This window comes from Drosophila erecta, unplaced genomic scaffold, assembly GCF_003286155.1.
Source record: "Drosophila erecta strain 14021-0224.00,06,07 unplaced genomic scaffold, DereRS2 tig00000021-arrow-pilon, whole genome shotgun sequence".
NCBI lineage: Eukaryota > Metazoa > Arthropoda > Insecta > Diptera > Drosophilidae > Drosophila > Drosophila erecta.
In genome coordinates, this window is record NW_020825198.1 from 22570200 (window position 1) to 22593656 (window position 23457).

Sequence of the window (23457 nt, forward strand, 5' to 3'; positions counted from 1 at the left end):
CGATGTGCTCATGTCGGAGAGCAGCATGAAGAGATTGAAATTGGAGCCTCAGCTCCACTATGCGTTTTCACCGCTCATCCGCGTTCTTGCCGCCCGCCACCATTGGATCCCCTCCCGCCATCGTGATTGTGTGCGAAAAGCAAAGCAAATGTTTACGTAATAAATTTACGTGATTGAAATATGTCGAGTTGGCAACAAAAGTGGCCAGCACTGACCGTTCCCCCTATTTATCCCCTATCTGTGCCGTCTGGCTAACGAATCCGTTCATTCCCGGCTGTGGCGTAAATTTTTACACATGTATGGAGTTGGGAGTTGGGCGTTGGGAGTTGGGTGCGAGTGCCAGGGGTCGGTCACTTTTATTAGTTGCCAAAGCGTTTGGCGGTTGTTGCTGCTGGCTGTTCGCCGTTCACTGTGCGCTGCCTGAAAAACCGCAATTTGTGCAAAAATTATGAAACGAGACTTTGGGCAAACACAATCAGCGCCTGGGTGAGTTTTTATGCAGTCAAATTAGTGTGTTACTTGTGGGGCGGTGGAAAGGCAGGCAGGATGTGCCGAAGGACACAATGTCGCTGTATGGGCGGATAGAGGGCAGTGGGTTTTGGGGGAATCCAAGAAGTAGGCGTAATTAGGGGTTGGGAAGCGGGGTTGGGATGTGCGCGTCTAAGATGCATTTTCCCGTAATCGAGTCACGAGTTTCCCGAGTTGACGGCGCCCTCCGCCCACCAGTCAAATCCACACCATTTGCACCTTGTCAGCTGCTCGTTTCTGCCAATGCCACGTTCCTCATCCACTATGAGTACACATGGCAAACTAAAATGGATAAGAGCGAGCTTCGAAAGAAACCCAACCACGCGCAATTTGTCGTGTGTGGATGTGGAAATTGATCCAAGTGATTCCCCAACTCAGCCCACCCACTCCGCCAGCGTCTGAAAAGTATTTACTGCGTCGTCAGTCATTCAATTTATCGCATTTCTTTGGCTCGAGTCAAGCCCAAGCAAACTAAACCAACAGAGGAATCTGTCAGAGCGCTCCCGTCACCTCTTCTCCGGCGCTGGGATTTGGTCCTGGCTCCGGCTCCGGCTCCGGCTCCGACTGCGACTCCGTCTTCCTTCGCCGGCAATGGCGACAAGTTCATACGTCTTATGACTTCCCGTTGACGGAAGTGAGCTTCGGGTTCGGGTGTGCCCCCCAGACTCCGGGGCTGCGTCTTCTTTTGGGTCTCGGGTGCAGCTTACATCGAAATCACTTTTATAATTGGCACGCAGCCAGCCAAAAGAAAAACTCGGAAAGGAATATCCGTGTGGGGGCCAACAGAATGGAGGGCAGACGGGCTTAAACTGTCTGCAAGGTTTTTTCGTAGATCTTGGGATGCGATGTCTGCACAGACCATTTGTCCGATATGACATTATATTAATTGAAATTACTTTCGGGCTGCAAAAGTGAGGCCGGGAGCAGAGGCTTCAAAGTCAATTCGACTCATCTATGAAATAATAAACGACAAAACAGGGCGCTGCACAAAAACGGTCACCCTAATTGAATTGGTAAATATTTAAATAAATATAACCGCAGATAATTAAAACAACAAAAGCCAAGCGACGGCGATGGATGGACACGTCTAAATTAAGAGCTCGACAGCAGGAACGAAAAAAGTGAAATGGGATTGCGGCAGTCGGAGGACGAATGTGAGCCAGGACACACAGGTGAATGGGCGCTCATGTCACATTGCGACCACAAAAGCAATTAAATTTCCAATTAAATTGCATTCACTTTTCTACATTTTGGTCCGCTGAAAATGCGACGCGATTTATTTAAATTGTTAATTAGGAAAGGCAATTCCAATGACAAATTGATCAGGTTACGCCTGGCCTCAATCGTTGGCGGGAGTTTCTTCTCAAAAGGCCCGCCTCTTCGTTGGGAACAACACCTCCCACCAGAGCGTACAGTATTTGAAATATCCACTTCATTAAAGATTTCGCTGCCTTTTACTATTTCCAAGTGTTCACATCACGGAGATATTCAACAAAGATTCCAGCAATTACACAAACTCCGACAGGAGAAAGGAACCAAGGAGCGAAGCCCGCCAGAAAAGACATAATTTTTAGAAAACGTTTTTATAGTGTTGTCATGTACGATTAATTGCGGCTCATTAAACTTTATACGGCTGCAGACGCCCCAAACATTTCCGTGCCCACTCCCGTCTTCCGTCTTCCGATTTGGGGGCTTTGGGTGTGGGGCACAACTCAGACAACCGAAACGGACCCTTGTTTGGGCTTTGACCACACCCGAAGGATTTGCCGAATTTATTTCGTGTGGCTGAGACTTAATTTATGAAATACTCGAGATTAAACAGTGGAAATTAAGCTGGGAGATTGGATATTTTGATTTTAAATCGCATTGAATGGCGTCCATATTTGTAATAACAGGTGTATAGCTCGATTCGCGAGGAAAATAGATAAAGGCCGTGTGAAAAAATATACATCCTCATTTTATGGTGCTATATACATTTACAAAATATACGTTACTTATTTAAAGCCGAAGCTTTTATACCCTTGCAGCGATTGTACAATATATGTATAATATAAAAATAACTGGTGTGTACCAAATAAGAACGGTTTTTGATCAAAAACCACAAAACTGTGATTTATTTGTTTAGATTGCAATATTTTAATAATACACTCAAAGGATTTTAGGGAATTACAATTTTTACGTAGGTGTAAAATGGGAATTACAAATTTTACAAGTAAAAAGTAAAATCTAACGCAAAATCTAATCGCGAGTTATTTTCCGACTGCTTCTATGGTGACTATATGATATAGACATCCGATCTGGCCGTTCCAACTAATACACTATCTACAATAAAAATATTACTCTATTAGTCTCTTCATTCAGATTCATTCAGGATTTAAATTGAGAGAATAGTTGACGTAGAATCGAACGGACGGACATATAGACTTGATATTTATCGCACTTGTATACTTCATATGGTCTTCTTCATTGCGTTCCAAACTTCCTACTGAAATCAATTTACCTATTACAAGGGTATACAAAAAAAGGATATAATTTCTTTTATTTATCACTAGACATAGCTGTTCCCTGCTGCGTACAATGCATTTATTTATAACTATTTTCCAGGTTCCTAGGTAAACAATTTATAATATGTATATATAATATATATTATAACATAACTAGTTTCTCGGCAATCAGACACGTTCCTTTTTAAGCAAATTTCCAAATAGAAAATTGAAATGTGTACTAACTTTGGGGCAATGAGAGATTTGGACAAGTTAATTGCAAGCAATATATTTATAAAAATGCAAATTATTTACAGATTTCTTGTTGTTTTTATAGCATAGCATCTGAAACACCAGATTTTTTACACAGTAACCGAATGTTAAAAACTTAAGGTAAAGGAGGGATAGAAACATAAATTTCCCATTTACAAACAGGGTATTTTATCAATCTAATTACGACCAAATATTTGCTTCCAAATATGCTCTAGACTTAAGTAACGCGGGGTGGGTCTTGGACCTGGAGTTCAGCATTCATTCTCTGTTAGATCTCTAATAATTTTACGACAAAGTGCTCTTTTAAGCTGCACCAAATACTACTTTCAGCTGGTTCGACTGGAAGTGACTTTGTATACCTAAACTTTACACACCAAAACGATGCTAATCTTGATTGAAAAAAGCCGATAACAACGGTCGATAAGACTTCAAAGACATCTAATGTTACATTCCAGCTTATGTTTTAAAAACGATTATAATTTATTATCTGCCAATAAAAAGTATTAATACTATTTAATCGCTTTAATATGCATTTATAACACTACTTACAAGGGGGGAATGATAGCCACTGTTACCTGGGCGTCCATCAGGACCAAAAACTCTTTTGGAGCAGTAATCCCCGCAGTAAAGACAAGGCTACAAAAGCTGCCTTCTGCGGTCAAGCAGCTTCAGCTCTCAACAGAAGTCCTGCCTATTAGGGCGATAATAAATCCCACATGGACAATGCCATCCAAGCACCAACTGGAGCGGCTCCTTGGAACGTCTCCAATCCCGCTATTCTAGGGATCTCCGGATAACTCTGATTGGTGATAAGATCAGCCTCAACAGCAGCCGATATGCAGACAAGCTGGCAACTCCCCCAAACTCTGAAGAGCACCCACCCCACTGAACTCCCTACCCGAATTATTTCCTAAGCGATCAAATATCCTAATCAACTTCTAAATGTGATCTAGTACCACACTCGAACATTCCGTATTCTTCGTCCGAAGGCACAGAACGATTCCGGCGCAAATAGATATATAAGAAAAGGAAAGAACATGCTGCGCAAATTATAAGTACTGATCCTAAAAGTATGCACTTACTTTTAACACTTTTAACAGTTGAAAAATGTACTTTAGGTACAGACTTTTTAGCGCTGTAAAGCACCACCTATGATTCCATTTGATAAGCCTAGGCTCTTACATTTTGCCATAACAGTAGCTGTGATAATAGAACTTTAAAATACTAAATACTTAACTCTGTTCCCGAATCTTCGAAAGAAAGCAATGTTGGCATCGTTAAATTTTTGAACAAAATAGGTTTGCTATTATCAAGACATAAGGAACTAATATTTTTGGTTATGTTCAGAAGGCACTGAACGATTCCGGCGCAAATAGATACTAAAAAAGGAAAGAACATGCTGCGCAAATTATAAGTACTGATCCTAAAAGTATGCACTTACTTTTAACACTTTTAACAGTTGAAAAATGTACTTTAGGTACAGACTTTTTAGCACTGTAAAGCGCCACCTATGACTCCATTTGATAAGCCTAGGCTCTTGTATTTTGTTATAACAGCAGCTGAGATTATAGAACTTTAAAATACTAAATTCCCTCAATTAACTCTGTTCCCGAATCTTCGAAAAAAAGCAATGTTGGCATCGTTTAATTTTTGAACAAAATTGGTTTGCTATTATCAAGACATCAGGAACTAACATTTTAGGTTATGTTCAGAAGTAACTGAACAATTCCGGCGCAAATCGAAAAAAAGAAACTAATATGAACATCCAAGTAAATTGAAATTGCCTTTCTCGAAAAGCATAAAAAACAATTTTACTCGCGTTTATATTTTTCGGGAGTATTTTAATTTTTACTTGTAAAATGTGTATTTCCCATTTTTATACCTATGTAAAAATTTTAATGTAATTCCCTAAAATCCCTTGAGTGTATTATTAAAATATTGCAATCTTAACAATTAAATACATTTTTAACGACATTTTAAAGTTGAGCAAGTTAAAGAATTCCATAATTTCAGAAATAATAAAAGTCGTTGCGATATATAGCAATACAGAAATCACATTCAACCATTTTTTTTTTTTAAGTAATACCAATACTATTTCAATATATAATATATATTATATGTGTCTATTAGCCATTAGCCCAAGAATAAAGCTGGTATTTCCCACTTGCATTACGTAGTTGTACAAGTTAACCAAATAAATCAAATAGGAATTTATATAATTAATAGCTTAACACATTTTTTATTGAATGGCATATTTACATGTGCGTAGAATGTTTGCAGTGAATTAAATATTTTCCGTATCTCGGGTCAATTGATTTTGTTCTTTTTCGTATGCATTGCATAAAATGTCGACCTGTTACCATTTCGCTGGATAGAAATAGAATGTTTTCCTCATTTTCAGATTAAGGAATCTATATAAGTAGGCACAATTTCCCTAGACCAAAGTCAAATGCAACCATCGTTTTTCAAAAAAGGAGGCGCCATTATGGGCCTCTGCTAAGTCTAGAATCTCACATCGGCTCTGAAATGAAATGTTGCCTTCCAATTAAAACATCAAGTGACAAGCGCAGCAAGAAAGGACCAAAAAGGAATATAAGCACCGAAATGTCTGCATCGCATTTTAATTGTTGTCCCAATGGCAGCCATTTATTTATTTGCAGCGATCCTTACGACGAGCATCCCAAATAGAGGGGAGCTGCACTCGGGCAGCGTTTTCGGAATGTTTTCAAATCAAATATCGGTAGTTGTCAAGGGGGACGAGGCTGGCAGCCCGGCTAGCTGACGTTGATTGCCTTTGACTGCGTATTTATTTGTGTGGGCCGTCTGTCGGGGGTCCTTCAGTCCGCTGGTCAGTCGGTTTGGTTACATTTTTTCCGAGTTTGTTGCAGGCTGCTTTGTTTTGTTTCTGCTCTTTGCATGTTGCGTCATTTTCATTTTGTACACTATGGAGCTGTGTGTTTTACGCTTTTTGTCAACATTTTGCTTTCAGATGCTTTTGTGTACTTTTTCACAGCATTCGCTGCTGCCTTTAATGAAATGTTTTGACTTCAACACCGCCAGCCAGCATACGTACATCAACACAATGTGTAAAAATCACTGGTGGATCCTCGAAATGAATTTTAAAGCGCAGTTTAAGCTTAAGCTAACCAGTTTTGTTAGATGCTCACCAGCCTAATCAAAGGAACCCCTCCAACTCGCAAGCATGCAGCTCGAATTTGACTTTCCACTCACGGCACGCTATACGTAATAAAGACGTTTGTCCGCACTCATCTATTCATCAGCCATCGCAACCAATTGGTTTAATGACGCAGCGAAGTATGCAACAAAATAATGCAAGCAGACTGACGCAGGACCCAACCCAGACGTCTCATTCAGAGTCCTTCACTCGAAACAACTTGAACAGCTTGCACATTTATGCAACTCACTTCACACAATCGGATTGGGATTTGGCCTCGGATCACTGCAAAAATCACTTCCGGCAATGCATGCCGCCCAGCTCCTCCTTTTCACTGCCCATTGCAATGCAGTCAACTCTGAAATTGCTTGGATTGGCGTTTGTTTAGCAACTGTCGCAGCCTCTCAGCTTTGCACCCTCTTGCCCGCCGAGTGTGGAAATCTGCCGATGTTGCACTTGACCAACTGGCAAAGAGCAATTTTAGTCCAAAAATTTTAATTGAATCTGAAGTGTCGAGTAGGCGGCAAGAAAATCAATAGCAGTATAATTCGAGTGAGCACAGCGAACTGAAAGTCTGATGGGCATTTGGGGAAAAATGAGAAAATGTTAGCGCTCTCACATTTTCAAAAGCCTTCTACTTGTATCTTACATTTGTACATATATAACTCCTACAAAATTGGATGGGATGTGAGTTAGGTCGGGAATTGACGAAGAGAAAGATATATGATAAGCACAAATTCTTAATACTCGTTAAAAACCCCAATTATTAAAAAAAAAAAACCCATTTTAATTACTTTTAATTGCGTTAAGTGCTTACGCAGAGCTTTTTTTCAGCACCGTTTTCATAATATACCCAAGACTTCTGATTCGAATTTTTTCTCGGTTGCAATTAAATATTAAAAAATTAATAAAGAAAAATCCAAATCGAATTAACCAATTTTTCGTGGGTGGATAAACTACCCGTCATTTGATGAATTTAAAAAGACAAATTGTCAGCTCACACTTATGGCTAGCAACAGTTACTTTTATTTTTAAATTTTTTTGGGCAAACCAACTGTATTTGTTGGTTAATAGTGCATTTAGTGGCAGCAAGGAATGTTGCAGGAGAGGTAAAAAGTTGCTACCCAGTAAATCCACACTCTTCTTCTTATCTACTTAAAGTTAAAAGTTGTAACATAATAACCTAGCATGCGAACAAGGAATTTTTTGCTTACCATTTAAACAGTTTTTTAACTTCAGACTCGAACGCTTTTAATTCTGTTTTCAACTTTTTCACATTTTCCAGCACTTATTATAAAATTTGCATGTTTGTGTACCGCACTTTTTAAATTTTCACTGCTCACTATTTACATTTAATTTCTGGCCAGACAACTACAGTCTTGCTTGAATCATTTAATTTATAGACGTAATGCCTAACTTAACTAAGTAATTTTTGGAGAAAGCACTGGTAGTAATGGTATAGTCAAATACTATTTTTAATTCAAGGTCCTACTCAAACATTCTACATTTCACAACCATTTATAGTTTAAGCGAGCGATGTTGGGAAGTATGCACTGTTAATTTGCCTTAAGCTTATGCCCAATTTGTTGAAGACATTAAATACAATATGCAATTCTAACTGATATTCCTAACAAAAGTGGTGCAAATACTAAGACTAGCAATTCGCGGAATCCTTTATTCGTCAACGCCTTAACTAACGATATTTGTGCCGACTATGTTACTTATTCTTTATACTTTTCGGGGGATCTAGTTAGGTCAGTTACGTCCTCTGATTTCCTATCCTAGGTCAGTTTGTATAGACGATATGTTTACTTTGCTTGTTCAAGCACTCAAGTACAAAATCTCGGACCGTACACACACGCACTGGTGGGAAGACTCTGGGAAATATTACTGGGAAAATGTTTGTATCGGATCCCGGCTCTTCGTCGTTAGCAACCTTTCATGACCGTAATTCGCGCAAAACTGATCCTTAACGCATTCCGAAAAAGTTTAAGCTCGCCATCGCTGGCGAATTGTGCAACGAGCACGAACCTATCCAACTGCACGAGTCCTTGGGGCAGCCGACGACGAGGCGAAGCCAGGACGACGACTTCGCACGAGGACCTCCACGAACCGTTAGCCGGCAAATAAGGAGACAACTGAGCTGCGAAGTAGTGACAAAAGCAGCCACAGAAACACCGACAGTCTCAACAAATAAACGACACTGCCATCCGATGAAAGTCTTGTAACACAATGGTGCGATTCAGTACGCGAATAATATTACAATACATTTTCGCAATTTAAAGCGAACTAAGGTTGACATGTTCCCATATTTCTGATTGAATTCTCATGGGCCAGTATGCAACAGCATGTTCAGTGGGCATGTACCAGCATCAGCTTCAAACATGTTGCTCTCCGAATTCGCCTCAAACGAAATAAATGGCAACTCTACACTCTCCGCAGTCAGTTTGAAGCTCATACATAAACATTAACTGGGAGCTTTTTCCAGGGAGCACTGAGAAAAACGCTTTAAATAGCCCCTACTGGAATCATTGGAGCTAATATAGTAGAAATAACATTATTAATTTGGATTGATGAAGCTTATAGTCCGCGTTATTCAATTATTATATTCAAATTTCCACGCGAATGTGAATGTGATAATCGTGATCGAGAAGCATTAATTTGAAAAATATAACTTCCATTTTTGTGCCTTCCTTATATTGCGTGCTCACTCCTGGCAAAGCAATTCTGAAATAAATTAATGTTATCCCTTTTTCGTTACTTATATTTTGATCAAGTAAATATGTTCAACGTCGTGTATGAATGCAAATTAAATAAAGTGGCACTTTAACGAATATTCACTTCTTTGACAGCCTCCGACCATTTACAAGCCAAATCTGAGGAATTCAGAACAGAGGCTGCGGATTTTATAAATTGTAAGGGCTAAAATTTACTGGATTTTAATGTTCCACTACGAAATAATTATTAAGATCGATAATATCATATATGTGCATAATTTAAAATTATAATCTAAAATTAACCATAACAGATATCATTTATGTCGTTTTGCAACTGACAATCCGTCAACCCAAAACAAAAAGGATTGATTAACAGGGATGTTAAAGGACTTTTAGCATGGCCTCCACCAATATTGCGAACAGCTAAATTTCAATGAAAGTGAAACGGCAAAGGACTCAATTCCAGCAGACTGCAAGCAGCTATTTATGCTTAAGATGGTATTACAAAATAGTAGTTATATAATTGCCAAGAACTTTTGTTAAATAAATATTTCGGCTTAAACAACTTAATCATTAAGTGTAAAAACTAATATATATAGTTATCATGAGAATTAAACGTGTCTAAAACTTTTACCAACTGATAAGGGCTTTCATTTACGTTCGCATCGTTATCGTTCCCATTTATTTTTCTTTACTTCTGCAAATAATCCATTAGTTGGATAGATAGTTTTTTTGGTGTAACATATATATTATATTTGGAAAAAGTCAATCAACGTCAATTAATGGCTATAATACGTTGACTAAAGGAAAGGATTACGTGGATACACCGCAGGACCCAAAAATCTATTTATATAACAATTGATTTAAAAAAGCAATTAATGCTTTGGAACTTTGGATACATTTCGTCTTCTTGTCCAGAAGATATCCAGGATGTCTTTCTTTTAACCTTCTTCTGGTTAACGGATTAGCCAAGGGGGCTGCCAGATGGTTGGACTTCCTAAGTTTAGCACGACATGTGCCTGCTATTTTCGCTATGAGCTGATTCCAGGATTCCAAGTAAGTCCAGGATCAAACCCAGGTATTGGATCAAAAACCAGGTATTGTGGGATGGAGTCGTCTTGAAGCTCAATGAGAAGTTACAATGAAAAGTATAAATAAGTTTGCTGTAATATAGTATAGTTTTGTATAGTTTTGACCATCCATGTATACTCATTTAGCACTCCTATTCAAAATATTAGTATATCATGTTGTGAGAGGAAGGGCGGAGATAATTTGCAGCTCGAGCGAGCGAGATGACAAGTAACCTGGACAGAACTGCTGCTCGGCTCTTAGCGTACACTGGTCGAAACCGGGGACACTTCATTGGCGCCCACCCTTCATAAGATCACTTGCCGCTAGATCGAAGCTATGGTGATCCCATCTGGACCAGAGATCCCATTGTGATTTCAACTGATTTTAGAAAATCGTTTAATTCAGAAAATTAAAATTAACAACAGTCGAATCATAAATATAATATCAATATAATAATATAGTAAAATATTTTACGAATGTAATATAGGTCTAAAAAAATTACAAGGGTAAATATAATAAAATTAAATTGGGTTTATAAAAATATCAAGATTTTAATTAAATAATACAAATAATAATATAATTAAGATTTCTTTGCCATTTTTTAAACTTCATTTTTCTTATACTTATTTTATTATTTCATTTATTTATTTATTATTATTTCATTTATTATTTCATTTTCTTATACTACGTTGGTGTTTAATATTCAAAAAATCAAAATTTAAAACCAAAATACCCACACATTGTTTGATGGGGTAGTTTTATGGGAACATTAATTAAAGCAACGCAAATTTAAGCTGGGTAAAACATAATTTATTTTCTCAAGGTGGCATATGTAATACAGGTATTCCAGTCCAAGATTATGCGGGGGTAGTAAAAAGTAAAATTTTTTGATAACTCGCAGCGAGTTATGGAAAGTTACAAAATCTTTGATTTTTATAACCCTACCCGGATTTGGTTTTTTTTTTTTTTTTTGAGAAATTGACTTAAATAATCTTTTATCACATTTTTTAAGATATTACACCCGCGGGAGTACAAAAAAAAGTTTTAGTTTTAGGTGACAAAATTTAAGTAGTATTTTAACTTCAGCAAACTATTCTCCCGATCCCGGGTCTTTCATAACTGGGTCGATTACAACTTAAAGAAGAAAATATTTTAAATGTTTCGCTCTTATTTTTCAATGTCCTTCCAGGGTCAAATTAGTTGGATGGCGGTATGAAGGTTGAAGCCATTCCGGGCGGAAAAATTAAATGGACGGAGACCAAAAATTCGGCATAATGCTTTTAAACACCCTTCTTATTTTTTTACAGATTTTGGGTGGCGGTGGATACTTTGAGTTGGGGCGCTGGCGACATTAGTTTCCTTCACTATGTTAACGGGGTTCCTCAATGTCCAAATTTGTCGGCGGTTGAGGTGGGTGGGCTTTTCTTCCAATCCACATACTGGATTGTTTTGTCTTGCGACTGGCTGTTTTATAACCAAGATCCAAATAAGCGAACAAAAGAAAAATTGAAATCCAAAAAAATTTGCGGGCATCGCTCGAAATATAAATCTAATATATGTATAAATATAAATCATGTATATTTCAAAACTAAGCTTTTCAGAGCATTCCTGACACAGCTAATCTCGAAGTTGCCGATAACACATCTGGCAACCTCTCCAAACAGTATTTCCTGACAATACTAATAACGGAAAAGGAGTGCAATAGTTAATACTCTTAAAATTTCGAGAGTTTATAGCATGGTTCTGGACCGAAACAAAAAGTTCTTCAGGATCCTAGGTGATCTCCGGAGAACTCTGATTGGTGATCAGATTAACCTTCACAGCAGCCGATATGCAGACAAGCTGGCAACTCACTCGAACTCTGAAGACCCACCCCAATGATCTCCCTACCCGTATTATTTCCCAAGCGATCAAATATTCCTAAATAACTTCTAAATGTGATCTAGTTCTAGCTCTTTGTACAATACTCTAACATTCCATATTCTTCGTCCGGTTATGTTCAGAATGCAATGAACGATTCCGGCGCAAATTGATTTAAAAAAAAAAAAAAACGCCGTTACATTCTATTCGACACTCGTAGGGTATATGGTCTACAAGATGCAAAAGGTATGTATGCCATAGGTAAAAAAAATCGTTTTCGACAATCGTACTCAAAGTATGCATATTTTCTAGCTAGTCTTGCTGACTGACTCGGGAATTACAGGAGCCAGAAGGTTGATGTTGAGCTCTAATGTGGAGCTGGACCCCATCCATAAGACCGTCAATTTGCTGCTTGAATATATCTATTTCCTCAAAACAAATTTTGTACAAGGGAGACACTCCAAAAAGCATTTCCCACTTTTTCTCAGTTGTTTGTTTCACACAATTATTGGATCCTAAAATCATTTGAATAAGCCAGTTAAATTTCAATTATGAGTTAAATAAAATTATATTCTTAAGAAAGCCTATATGAATTATAAGACACACATGACTGGTGACGATAGGGTTAAGTATATTAGAGGGGGTAGTAAAAAGTATGTAATGTACTTAGTGTAGAATACTTTTCAGTATAATGGGTATCTAATAGCAGATAGAGAGATTTTAGCTACGCATGTTGAAATGCATCTTCCTTTTACTTGCTAACTAGGGAGATTTGTTTACAATGTATGAAAGCTTTTGCTTACTTTAAAGGACGGCGAATTCGACTCCACTTTGTGTAGACTTTACGCGATAGAGAAAGAGTGAATCGGAAAGTGGCAGTCGTTGGAGAGAGATGGATAGCGAAGTCTACACAAAAGCTTTACCCAAGGGTATTACTTGGGGTTGATACATAAAAATGAAGGCAATGCCGTATTAATTAATTTAAGTATCGCAATGGTATAAGCAAAAGCAACAGGAGCATAGAGATCGTGAAATACACCGCACAAATTAACATCACAATTAAATGCCCAACTGTTTTCCTAAAAATCTAGTTTTCAGCTTGCAATTTCCATAGGCTAACAATTCAAGCTGCCCCCATGATACAAATTGCGAATGCAGTCAATGTCAGGCACTCGAAGCCCGAATGCAAAACATTCCCATACATTCCCATACAATTAGTTCACACACACACGTGCAAGCGAACGAGTGGAAAAACCACCACCACTCGAGAGCGATTCCCCAACCATTTTCACCACGCACGGAGCTTTAATCGTCCTGCCACACACACGCACAACCCTCAAACGCGCAAAGGATAAAAATAAAATGCCATTGCATACTCTGGGGCGCTCGTTTTATTTGCTGAGCACGTCTGCTCGACTCTCTCTCGCCGCACAGGCGCGCTGCTAGCTGCCCTTAAACGCGTCCTCGGACCAATCCGGAGCGCTCCTGAAAACTTTATGAGCTCGGCCTGGGTCTGCCAATCAGGACGTTGCACATTTCCAGGCAGGCGCTGCACTCGGTGCCCTGCAACTGCATGCCGGTAGGCGCAAACGCGGTGCAGGGAACTCCGAGGGGTGCGGAGTCCTGTTTGCCGCGCCCAAGTGTCGATTACTGGCGTACTCGTTGGCTGCATATCTGTAGGCTCAATTACACGGAATCCACACTCACACTCACACTCGCACGCACACTCACACTCACACTCAGCCGATGCATGCGAAATCGGATTCGGAGGTGTTTGCTCTGCTAGGTGACAAATTTTCATGCCAACGCCTGTAAATATGCAGGGATTTTTGCTGCTTTTCAAGCCTTTTCCCATGCACACTGCAAAACGAGGGTAATTGGGGTCGTTCTTCGTTCTTCGTTCATCGTTCATCGTTCATCGTCCTCGTCGTTGTGCTGTGTTGATTTTTCGGCATGCATATTTCCAGGCGCCTCTGATTGCCGCTCCTGCCGTCTTCAGGGTCCTTCCTGGCCATTTATGATGACGTTTTGCCTCGGCTGACTCGCATTTCGCACGAGTGCCACTGCACTGCCATCTTGTTTGCTCTAAGGGTCAGGTCAGCATATTTGCCAAGCAAAATATATTTCTTTCATGCCAAGTGTGAAAATTGTCTTCCTCCGTTGCACTTTTGATTGCCGTTTTCCACTGGAGTGGCAGCAAGGGGCCAGGGTCCTGGCAGAAAGCCGGGCCAAATCAGAGCGAAGTGGTTAAAATCGTTGACGAGACATTTCCTATTCTTTCTGCGCGTCGAGTGGGGATCTGAAGGCAATCAGGTTTCGCAAAAACAATAGGTGTTGGAGAATGGACCGTACCCGCCCCATTTCGCACATTTCTGGACGGGTGTGGGGCACAATGGGTAAATGCGATTTATGTATCTAGTTTAATTGGAGGAATTAAAATAGTTCAAGTGGATCGCATAACCATCAACGTGTTGAAGAATCACCGGGCTGTCGGGACATTCTTGTACGTATATTTGAATCATTTCACTTCCGTAGGAGCCAAGCCATCTCACCAGAAATACTAATGAACTCTCAGTGAAAGTATGGCATTAGAGTAAATGCACCGAGTACAGCATAGGCATTAAAGAAGGAGCTGCTCTTAAGGCACCTCCCATAATCCGCAGAACTCAAGAAACAAAAGTCACACATAAGGGCAGAGCGATGGTCACAGGCTAGAGTCTGCATCCTGGCGACCTACAGAATGGGCAAGTGTCCTATTTGCACAGCCCGCAGGAGGCAGAGCACGTAACTGCATCCGTAAATACATGGGGTAGTACACAGCCACAATCACAATCACAGTCGCACAAACACTGGTACCTGGCCCATGACAGCTGCAAGGACTAAAGCCCCGAGACGGAATTGAGTTAGAAGAGCCAAAGAGCTTAAAATCAAAAGTCAGACCGGCCTATGTAAATAAATGCAGTATGCAGGCGGAGACGAGGAGCCGGAAATGGGGAAAGGCAGTCAGTCACGGAGTGAAAGCAGAACGAGGAGCAAACAGAAAACAAAAGGAGCCGAGAAGAGCACAGGACTCGGAGGGCGAAGGCAAGACATTTATTTGGCCAACACCAGGACCCAGGAAGTAGGCACAGACCCGCTGAACAAAGCTGGATGGCGCCTTAGTTTCGACAGACCCGATTCTGATTAAGCGCATAGGTCGTTGTCTGACTTGCAGCCCGATCCTGAGCCCGAGCCCTAGCCCGAGCCCTAGCCCGAGCCCATCCGTATCCATCTGTCGGTCTGTCACTTCGTCTGGCCATCGACTGTCGCAACCGCAGGAGGAAAATGGGGGAAAAATTCAGAAAAACTGAAAACGCCAACAAATGGCTAGGCGGTTGCTTTTTGTCCGCTTTTTTCGCCGTGCATTGTTGCAATGTAACGGCGTAAGCAGAATTACGTGCAATTGTTTTCTGCAGTGGTTCGTGCACATAAATGCGGCATTGGGGATTGGGGACTCGGGCCTCGGGACTTGGAGCTGGGCTCTGCGCTGGGTAAACATAGACACGTTGACTGCATCTAGGATGAGCGCCACAAATGACTGACTGCCTTGTTGAATGCACGCAGCAGAATAAGACTGCGGAATCCCTGCCTGGGAATCCAGGGGCTTAAAGGCTTTAAGGCCAATGTATTAGGCAAGGACATAAAGATAGGTTAGACAACTAAATCCATTTGCCATTTAAGTGCCTAGTATTGGTATTAAATAAAGTGTGTGCATATATCGCATCTTTCTTTATTCATTTTTCGTTTCTTTTTCGATAATTCATTAGCCATTGCTGGCTAAGACATGCTCTTTCAAATGGAGACTCCATCTTCTAAATAGTTCTCGATTACAGAGTATTACTTGCATAAAACTAAGCAGCAGGATCCTTATATATATATATATAACTTAGCACAAGTGTTTCTAGGCTGGGATTTTATTTACCTTCACCCATAAATTCACCAACCACAGTAAAATCAATTCAGTTCGGAAACTCATTTTGAATGGCCTGCAGCGCGGAACCAATTACGAGTTCATTTCGGCTTATCTAAATAATTAATGCTCAGAACGAGTGGCTCAATTTTGTTAATGAGCAGATTGCTCACTCGATCTACTCAAATATTTAAAGTAACATGCACGGATGAGCAACTGCAATTAACATGATCGTATCAGCTAACTTGTTTGATACCAAATATGCAAAGGTTTTAGAAAATGTACATAGTTTTTTAATTTAATACTGGATGCTTTTAAAGGAATGACGCTTATCAATATTATTTTGATATCCATTTAAAAATGTTTTTTTCATATTAAAAATATGAGAGTAATATTAGGTACAAAATGAAAAAATAGCTCTTTCAAAATGTTTTGCTCTGATCATAATAAGCGTTTTTGACACAAAGTCGACACATAAATGCTAATGTTTTTAACACATACCTTTGTAAAAGTGAACACTCCAGCAGTATCAGTTTTTGAAAATGGCAAAGATAGTCCTAAGTCTAATACCCGTGGTAAGTATTCTTTGATCTTAGTAAAGCACATCCTAAAATGTTTTAAGACGAATAAAATCCTAATGCTGGGGAGTCAGTTTGGCAACTTTAAAGCAGTTTTTTTTCTAACTGGCGGATAAATATAAAATTTTTTCTTGTCACTGGCTACTATAGAGTAAAGTTCGACATGACCAGCTAAGGAAAATGGACTGTGCCTTTGAAGTTGAAATAAAGTAAGCAATGACTAATTCGCTTCATTTTACATGTTGCCACCAATTAAAATTAGTTTAGTCCGATGGCCGCTGGATGAAAATGTAAGTTAGACATCATTATTCGCTCGACATCAGCATGGAATTGTTGAAAGTTTGTTCTATTGTCACCCTGCTATTTGTCCACGAACTGAGAATCACAGGGGCAGTGAGTATATATTAAAAAAATTGTTAAGGAGTCGCAATTGTTATAATATTCTTGCGACAAAGACTTCCCTCATCTTCCAGACGGGAAAATGCAAGTTCAGTCCTTCTTATTTCGACAACTTCACACTCGAAATTAGAAACAACACATTGTATATGGACATGACCACCACCAAACCGATTCACCGCGGCCTCAAGGTCTTCCTCAACACCCAGATCAGCCTCGACAAGGGCAGAAGCTATCAACGCCTCTTCGCCCACATCCTAGACACCTGTTTGGTGGTTTCCTCGGTGAGAGGAAACCTCTTTAAGAGCTGGTTCGATAGTATGCTGAAGCACGGAAACTTCATGGTCAACTGCCCTGTGCCCGCGGGTCACTACTTTTTGCGGGACTGGAAGTTGGACTCGCATTTGGTCCCGCACTATTTGCTTCCCGGGGATTATTGTATCACTGCTCACTTCTTCTTTGGTAAGCACAAGTCGAGGCAAGAGGACTTTTTTCTCGACTTGGAGATCTATGCCCTTTTAAAAGCCACATAGGTGCTGTATCTGCATCTGATGCAGCCAATTAATTCTGGTTCATAAATAAATAGAAAAAAGGTACAATAAAATAAAATAATAAAATAAAAATAAGCTTTAAAACTGCGCCATTCCGAAGTCATTAAAATACTATTAGCGAATCATCTTGTGTGCAATTGAATAACTGGCGGCGTTCGGATCAAGTTGTTTCTGCATTCAGACCTCACATCGGAAGTACCAATGTGGAAAATAGCGTGTGTCCTAATCGGAATATCCGTTTCGCAGGCAGAGGTAAGCAAAGATCAGCACGTAGCCCATCGGGAACCTAATTGACTTCGCGTCCAACAGTCCAGCTCTGTGACAGTAACTCGCATTCATTGCGAGAAGAACCCCAAGTTCTTTACCACGCTGAACGTGACGTCTGTGAATAGTACGTTCTATGCGGATGTTTATATGCCGCAGGACCTCAAGGCGGGCTTCCGAGGACACGTCGATGTGCAACTGCGTCTCAGCAATGCCAAAAAGTTCCAGAGTCTGGTCCAAGCCGACAACGACTACTGCGAGCTCCTCTCGACCTTCAAGGACTCGCTCTTTCGGCGCTGGATCAAGAGCGTTTTCAAAAACAGCAACTTAATGGAGAACTGCCCTGTTCCCGCGGGGCACTACTTCGTAAATGGCTGGCACGTGGACATGGGCCTGGTACCCTCCTACCTACTGAGCGGGGACTACCTGGTAAATGCCCTGTTTTACTACGGGAAGTATCGCACCAAGAAGCAGACGTTCCTTCTTCGGTGCACGGTGGGGGCAACTATGCATAACAAATAGAAACGAGTTCAATGTTTGGGTTGTGCGTGTGTAATTACATGATTCAACAGTGTGGTCGAATGATCAATCTATCACGCAATTCAAACAGAATAACAAACCCATCGAATGGGTTTAACTGCCTTTAACTGCAAATCAGTTGTGTTGGTGTGTGGCAATGTCAAGTTGACATCATCCCGCAATGTTTACAGGGAAACTCGTACCCTTTGTTCTGGGCTGGATTGTTGTAACTGTTGTCGTAAAGCCGAGCGTGGTGAGTCAATGCCTTTCTTACACAAGGTCCTTTCAAGAACATGCTAGCTAGGGCGCCAGAATGTCTTTCAAAGCCGGTGACTGCACATACAACAGATCGACGTTCTCCAACTTCAGTATCCAAATAATCAAGACGAAAGTAATGATGGATATGACTTTGGTCACCACTCTACGCCAGGGGCTAAAGGCGCACTTGGGCTTCGAGTTCCGTCTGGCCAAGGGCAAGCCCTACCAAAGTGTCTACCAACACGATATGAACTACTGTGCTCTGATCAAGGAATCCCAGGATTCGATTTACGGGCGGTGGTTCACGTCCATGCTGAAGGTGGGAAACTTCGCCACGAGCTGTCCGATCAGCGAAGGTTACTATTACATGCATGGCTGGACCCTAGATGGCAGCAATGTGCCATCCTTTCTCTATCTGGGTGACTACCGCATCGGCGGATCCTTCTTCTACGGCAGGTTCAGGAAGCAGTTCTACAGTCCCCTGCTGGAGTGCAGTGTTGAAGCGGTGTTGAGCTAAGGCTGAGCTTAGTTGCTAGACCATTGGAGTGATCATCCGATCGCGGAGTGGATGAGTGGATGCGTGGATAGTCAAGCTCCAATAGGCTAAATAATTAAAATATTTTGATCAGACAGACATTTCAGACATTTATTGAAACCCTTCCCTTGTTTTTGTTTACTGCGATGGCTCGGCCTACATGGATCTTGCATCTAGTCGGGCTGGAGATACCGCTGTGCCTGGTCATTGCTCTTTGCTTCATAAGGGCGGTAAGTACCGTGTACTGTGTGGTACTCAAATTCTTGAGATCGGGCTTGCTTTATCTAGGAATGCAGCGTCAAGTTCACAGTCGGTGAGAGCAAGTTCAGCCGGAAGTACTTTGAAAACTTTACGTTCACGATACGCAATGACAAAATTTTCCTGGACATGTACCTGCGAAAGCCTCTGGTCAGGGGCTGGAGAGCCAGACTGGACTTCAGAGCACGCGTGGGGAACTCGAAAAGTTTCCAGAGCCTCTTTTCCACCAATATCGACGTGTGCAGCATCGTTAACGCCGCCAAGATCAACCTGTTCAAGAAGTGGTACAAGAACCTTCTCAAGTACGGAAACTTCCTCCGCCAGTGTCCTCTGAATGCGGGCCACTACTACTTGAGGGACTGGCAGTTCGGGGAGGGCTTGGTGCCGCCCTTCATTACGAGTGGATCGTACCGATTGGAGACGTATAACTATTTTGGAAAGTACAAGGGCAAAGACGAGGACTTCATAATGAGTTGTACGGCCGATGCTATCATATATATCTGATGCACTGAATCCGATGGCTAATGGTTCGGAAATAAAAATGTAAAATGCCATGCTCGTGACCGTCATTTGTAATTGATTTGAGGCCTTTCATTTGGGTTTCAACGAGGGCATTGAAATGTGGAAATTGCTTACGTTCCTTCTTCTTGTTCAATTGCTATTGAACACCGAACTTGTCGTCGGGGTAAGTCAGTCCCTGGACCGCATTCAAAATTCTTTAGAAAATTGTAATTCAAGGAGCGCAGTGTACAGTTTGTCGCCGGTAACAGCAGCTACAATCCGAAGTATTTTAAAAGCTTTGCGATGACCATAGTTAACAACACAATGAATATGGACATGCACCTGAACCGACCCATTCAGAGGGGTTTCAAGGCCCATATCGATATTCTGCTGCGTCTGGCCAACGCAAAGAACTTTCAGTCCATGTTCAGCCAGAAAAGCGACGTGTGTGCCGTAACATCCAGTGTCAAGAACACCCTGTTCAAGAGCTGGTTCAAGGATATGAGCAAGAACAGCAACTTCATGTACAACTGCCCGGTGGAGGTGGGTCACTACTACATGCACGACTGGCGCATGGGGAGCTCCATGACGCACAAGTTCCTTATTCCTGGCGAGTACCGCGGCAAGCTCTCCTTCTTCTACGGCAAGTTCGGATCCAAGTCATTCGAGGAAGCACTGCGCATGACGATCGACGTGATCCTGTCCAACTAATCCCCATTCAACGGCGTAAATCCAATACTAAAGGCGAATATCGATAATGGAACTTTGATCTATGTTGACCAATATGCAATATGAAATTTTGTGAAAGTTTGTGACTACAAATTGTTTATCTCAATGGTCTTAAGGAAAATAAATAGTGGGGGCTTACAGACAAATAAGTGAAGGTTTTCCATTTAGTTCTTATGGCATTCATATGATCTATTCAAATATGTTTTTTAGAATTGTTTAAATACATTCTCCAGAAGCTAAGAACAAAAATAAAATAAACGTAAGCGAAAAGTATCTCAAAGATTCCAGATCTTATGACTTAAATGCAATTACATTATTCTTAAATAAATATTTCAGTAAGATAACAGCATCGAATAATCGTGTTTTCTCAGGATGTCCACCGATGATGCTGACAACTTCCGCACTCACGCAGCGATAATCATCGAATCGTTAGCGTTGTCTGCACGAAGATTAGCTGCAAGTTTATGGCGAGAAATAATAATATCCTGAACAAGACGGCAACATGTTGCACGGCTGGCTTTGTGCTGATTATCGATGCAGCAGAAAAAGAAGACATTGAGCATTCAATTTGGCTCCAATGTCCTTGGTGTCACACCGGGATGGCAGATGTCGCATGCAGCAAAGGAAGTTGTAAGGAGAATAAAGGGAATGTAAAAGAAAATTGATACTTTAGAATCGTCTCCCGACGTTGTGCTTAACGTGTGCGCTTAACTTTATTGCTTCCTAATGGCTGGCCGAGCAGTCAGTATCCTTCAGCATCCTGCTGCCGCCCCAGGCCTCAAGCTCGCCAATTTGCTCGGATTCCCGCTGGTATAATTATACGATGTGTGGTGATGATTGCTCCCTCTGAAGCGCATCCCCCGGCTTACTCACTCGAATCCTGGCACTGACAAGCCCGCAGGCATGTATGATGACTAATGAGTGTGAACCTGAGGACGAGCGAGCGCCAGGTGAGCTTTGGCCTAATTAGTTAGGCCGCCCAACCACCCATGTAATTGGGGCCTTTGAAAAGAGCCGAAGAATGGCGTGCAGATGATTTAATTTATAGTAACCCCCTTCGAGTGGCTTTGGGCGGCCCTCAAGAAATCAATTTCATGGCAAACAAACATTAAACCTTATTTAAGACAAAGCACAGCAACTGCGACAAGTATAATGATGGCAATTTCCTTGAGTATACGACTTCACAGCTCCCGGATCCGCCTGCATTTGTTTCAAAGGAGCCCGACTGAAGCTCCCTCTTCGCCGGGCTCCGGCAAATATAAGAAAGTGCCCGCTGCCCCTAGTCAATTCCGGAAGTGCAATTGATGGGAAATACGACGAAAAAGTACCCATCGCATCCTTGGAGCGCGTGCGAACGTGTCGAGGAGACCTGGACAAAGGACGCGTCGGCAAGTCGAGGGCAAACTTGTCGATGGAAAAATACTATGTCCCCAAACTATTATTGACAGTGTTTAAATTATTTTGCGCTTAGATGGGCCCTCGTATAAATCGCAGCTTGCAGCGCGGCCAGCCACGTTCCGGGCAGAAATCCGTGTCCGTGTCCGTGTCCGTGTCCGTGTCCGCGTCGGTGGCGTATCCGTGTCCTTGTTGGAGGACTCATTAATTTATTTATGCGAAATGCACGTGCAACGATTTACTCGCTTGGAAGTGAGAAATTGTGTTAGCCAGTGGAGATTTGAGCTCTTCAATAATTCATTGCCTTTTATTGTGGCCCGTGGATATACGTAGGAGCTAGCCGTCCCGCACAAGCGGATCGGGATCCACTCACTTCATTTTTATGTCGACGTAAGCGATTGTCACTGTCAAATTGGCGCCGTGCCAGTCCCTCACATAAGCATTAGAGTCTATGCGGAAGCTGCCCGAGCGAATGAACCGCGGAATGGTCTCCTTTTCCGATCGGATGTTGCGCATATAGTAGTTGCCCTGGAAAGTGGGAGTTAGGCACTTAATTCATGCACTGCTCTGAGGGTACAGTACCTCCTTGAGTGGGCAGATTTGTGGCATATTGGAGTGCCTGAGGATGCTGTTCAGCCAGAAGTTGATCAGGCTGTTGCCCTTGCCCTTGCCCCTGCCCATCACCTGGCAGAGATTCACGTTGTAGGTGAAGACGTCCCGGTAGGATTCCCCGTTCTTGGACACCCGCTGCCCTATCGTAGCCCTAAGCCATATATCCGCCGTGATGTTGCGCACAAGGTTCAGTGTGAAGTTGACCGTGGTGTGGTCCCGGCTGATCGCAACCTCATACAGGGATATGAACTTCCTGTGGTGGTCGGTGACGATTTTCCGAAAGAGTAGTACGTTCAAGGACTGTGGGGCAGTGAGAGGAAGGGTTAGAAGCTCTGAAGTGGTGAGATCCTACCTTTTGTCCTTCTAGAAATCTGCACACCAAGCAAAGTGTCAGCACAAACATAAGAACGCTGCGGAGGGGAAACATTGTACGACACGGATCACCTGTATGGCGCTGACTAAATACGACTCAGCTCAAAGCTTTGTTTTTGATGGAGCCATTAAAAGCCCATCGGTTTTCAATTTGCGGAATCGATCATTTCGATCTGCCAATGTCGAAACTCGATATAGTGAACAAATAAGTGCGTCGCTAATTAAACTGCAGATCCATACAGGTGGCTCTCAGCCAAAACTCTCAGCGTAATTAAATTGCAGGATTGTTCAAAAGTTTGCCCAACTGACTCAGCCTCACCCAAAGTCCTTTGCATCCCGTAGTGCCCATATAATTTGCTGGGTGCTGGGAAACGACGCTAAAAATATGATAAATTACCGCTTAACGGGCAGCTGCAGTTGCCTGCCCGACAAG

The 23457-nt window shown here is 41.6% G+C and overlaps 6 protein-coding genes across 6 annotated transcripts; 5 read left to right on the top strand and 1 right to left on the bottom strand.

Annotated features, from left to right (window-relative positions):
- Nucleotides 1–16916: 16916 nt before the first annotated feature.
- On the top strand, nt 16917–17563 carry LOC26526578. The gene is given in 2 exon segments (XM_026977794.1): nt 16917–17027; nt 17108–17563. Coding segments are annotated over 2 exon segments (567 nt in total).
- A 219-nt stretch (nt 17564–17782) lies between these two features.
- Nucleotides 17783–18367, top strand: LOC6544203. The gene is made up of 2 exons (XM_001973709.3): nt 17783–17833; nt 17891–18367. The coding sequence occupies exons 1-2, from the start codon at nt 17783–17785 to the stop codon at nt 18365–18367; spliced, it is 528 nt and encodes a 175-aa protein (XP_001973745.2).
- A 178-nt stretch (nt 18368–18545) lies between these two features.
- LOC6544204 lies at nt 18546–19139 on the top strand. Its single transcript, XM_026977693.1, has 2 exons — nt 18546–18614; nt 18669–19139. Exons 1-2 carry the CDS (start codon nt 18546–18548, stop codon nt 19137–19139), a joined length of 540 nt encoding a protein of 179 aa, XP_026833494.1.
- A 164-nt stretch (nt 19140–19303) lies between these two features.
- Nucleotides 19304–19919, top strand: LOC6544231. Its single transcript, XM_001973711.3, has 2 exons — nt 19304–19387; nt 19446–19919. Exons 1-2 carry the CDS (start codon nt 19304–19306, stop codon nt 19917–19919), a joined length of 558 nt encoding a protein of 185 aa, XP_001973747.1.
- A 115-nt stretch (nt 19920–20034) lies between these two features.
- Nucleotides 20035–20627, top strand: LOC6544232. The gene is made up of 2 exons (XM_026977793.1): nt 20035–20108; nt 20162–20627. The coding sequence occupies exons 1-2, from the start codon at nt 20035–20037 to the stop codon at nt 20625–20627; spliced, it is 540 nt and encodes a 179-aa protein (XP_026833594.1).
- Nucleotides 20628–22409: 1782 nt separating this feature from the next.
- Nucleotides 22410–23079, bottom strand: LOC6544233. Its single transcript, XM_001973713.1, has 3 exons — nt 23005–23079; nt 22623–22952; nt 22410–22568 (listed from the first exon to the last, which is right to left on the bottom strand). The coding sequence occupies exons 1-3, from the start codon at nt 23077–23079 to the stop codon at nt 22410–22412; spliced, it is 564 nt and encodes a 187-aa protein (XP_001973749.1).
- Nucleotides 23080–23457: the final 378 nt, after the last annotated feature.

Coding starts and splice junctions, on each gene's coding strand:
- LOC6544233 (XM_001973713.1), bottom strand. CDS start 23,079: ATGTTTCCCCTCCGCAGCGTTCTTATGTTTGTGCTGACACTTTGCTTG. Junction 22,953..23,004: donor GATTTCTAGAAGGACAAAAG/GTAGGATCTCAC, acceptor ACTGCCCCACAG/TCCTTGAACGTACTACTCTT. Junction 22,569..22,622: donor AAATCTGCCCACTCAAGGAG/GTACTGTACCCT, acceptor CCCACTTTCCAG/GGCAACTACTATATGCGCAA.
- LOC6544204 (XM_026977693.1), top strand. CDS start 18,546: ATGTTTACAGGGAAACTCGTACCCTTTGTTCTGGGCTGGATTGTTGTA. Junction 18,615..18,668: donor CTGTTGTCGTAAAGCCGAGC/GTGGTGAGTCAA, acceptor CATGCTAGCTAG/GGCGCCAGAATGTCTTTCAA.
- LOC6544203 (XM_001973709.3), top strand. CDS start 17,783: ATGTGGAAAATAGCGTGTGTCCTAATCGGAATATCCGTTTCGCAGGCA. Junction 17,834..17,890: donor TATCCGTTTCGCAGGCAGAG/GTAAGCAAAGAT, acceptor CGCGTCCAACAG/TCCAGCTCTGTGACAGTAAC.
- LOC6544232 (XM_026977793.1), top strand. CDS start 20,035: ATGTGGAAATTGCTTACGTTCCTTCTTCTTGTTCAATTGCTATTGAAC. Junction 20,109..20,161: donor CTTGTCGTCGGGGTAAGTCA/GTCCCTGGACCG, acceptor CAAGGAGCGCAG/TGTACAGTTTGTCGCCGGTA.
- LOC6544231 (XM_001973711.3), top strand. CDS start 19,304: ATGGCTCGGCCTACATGGATCTTGCATCTAGTCGGGCTGGAGATACCG. Junction 19,388..19,445: donor CTCTTTGCTTCATAAGGGCG/GTAAGTACCGTG, acceptor TGCTTTATCTAG/GAATGCAGCGTCAAGTTCAC.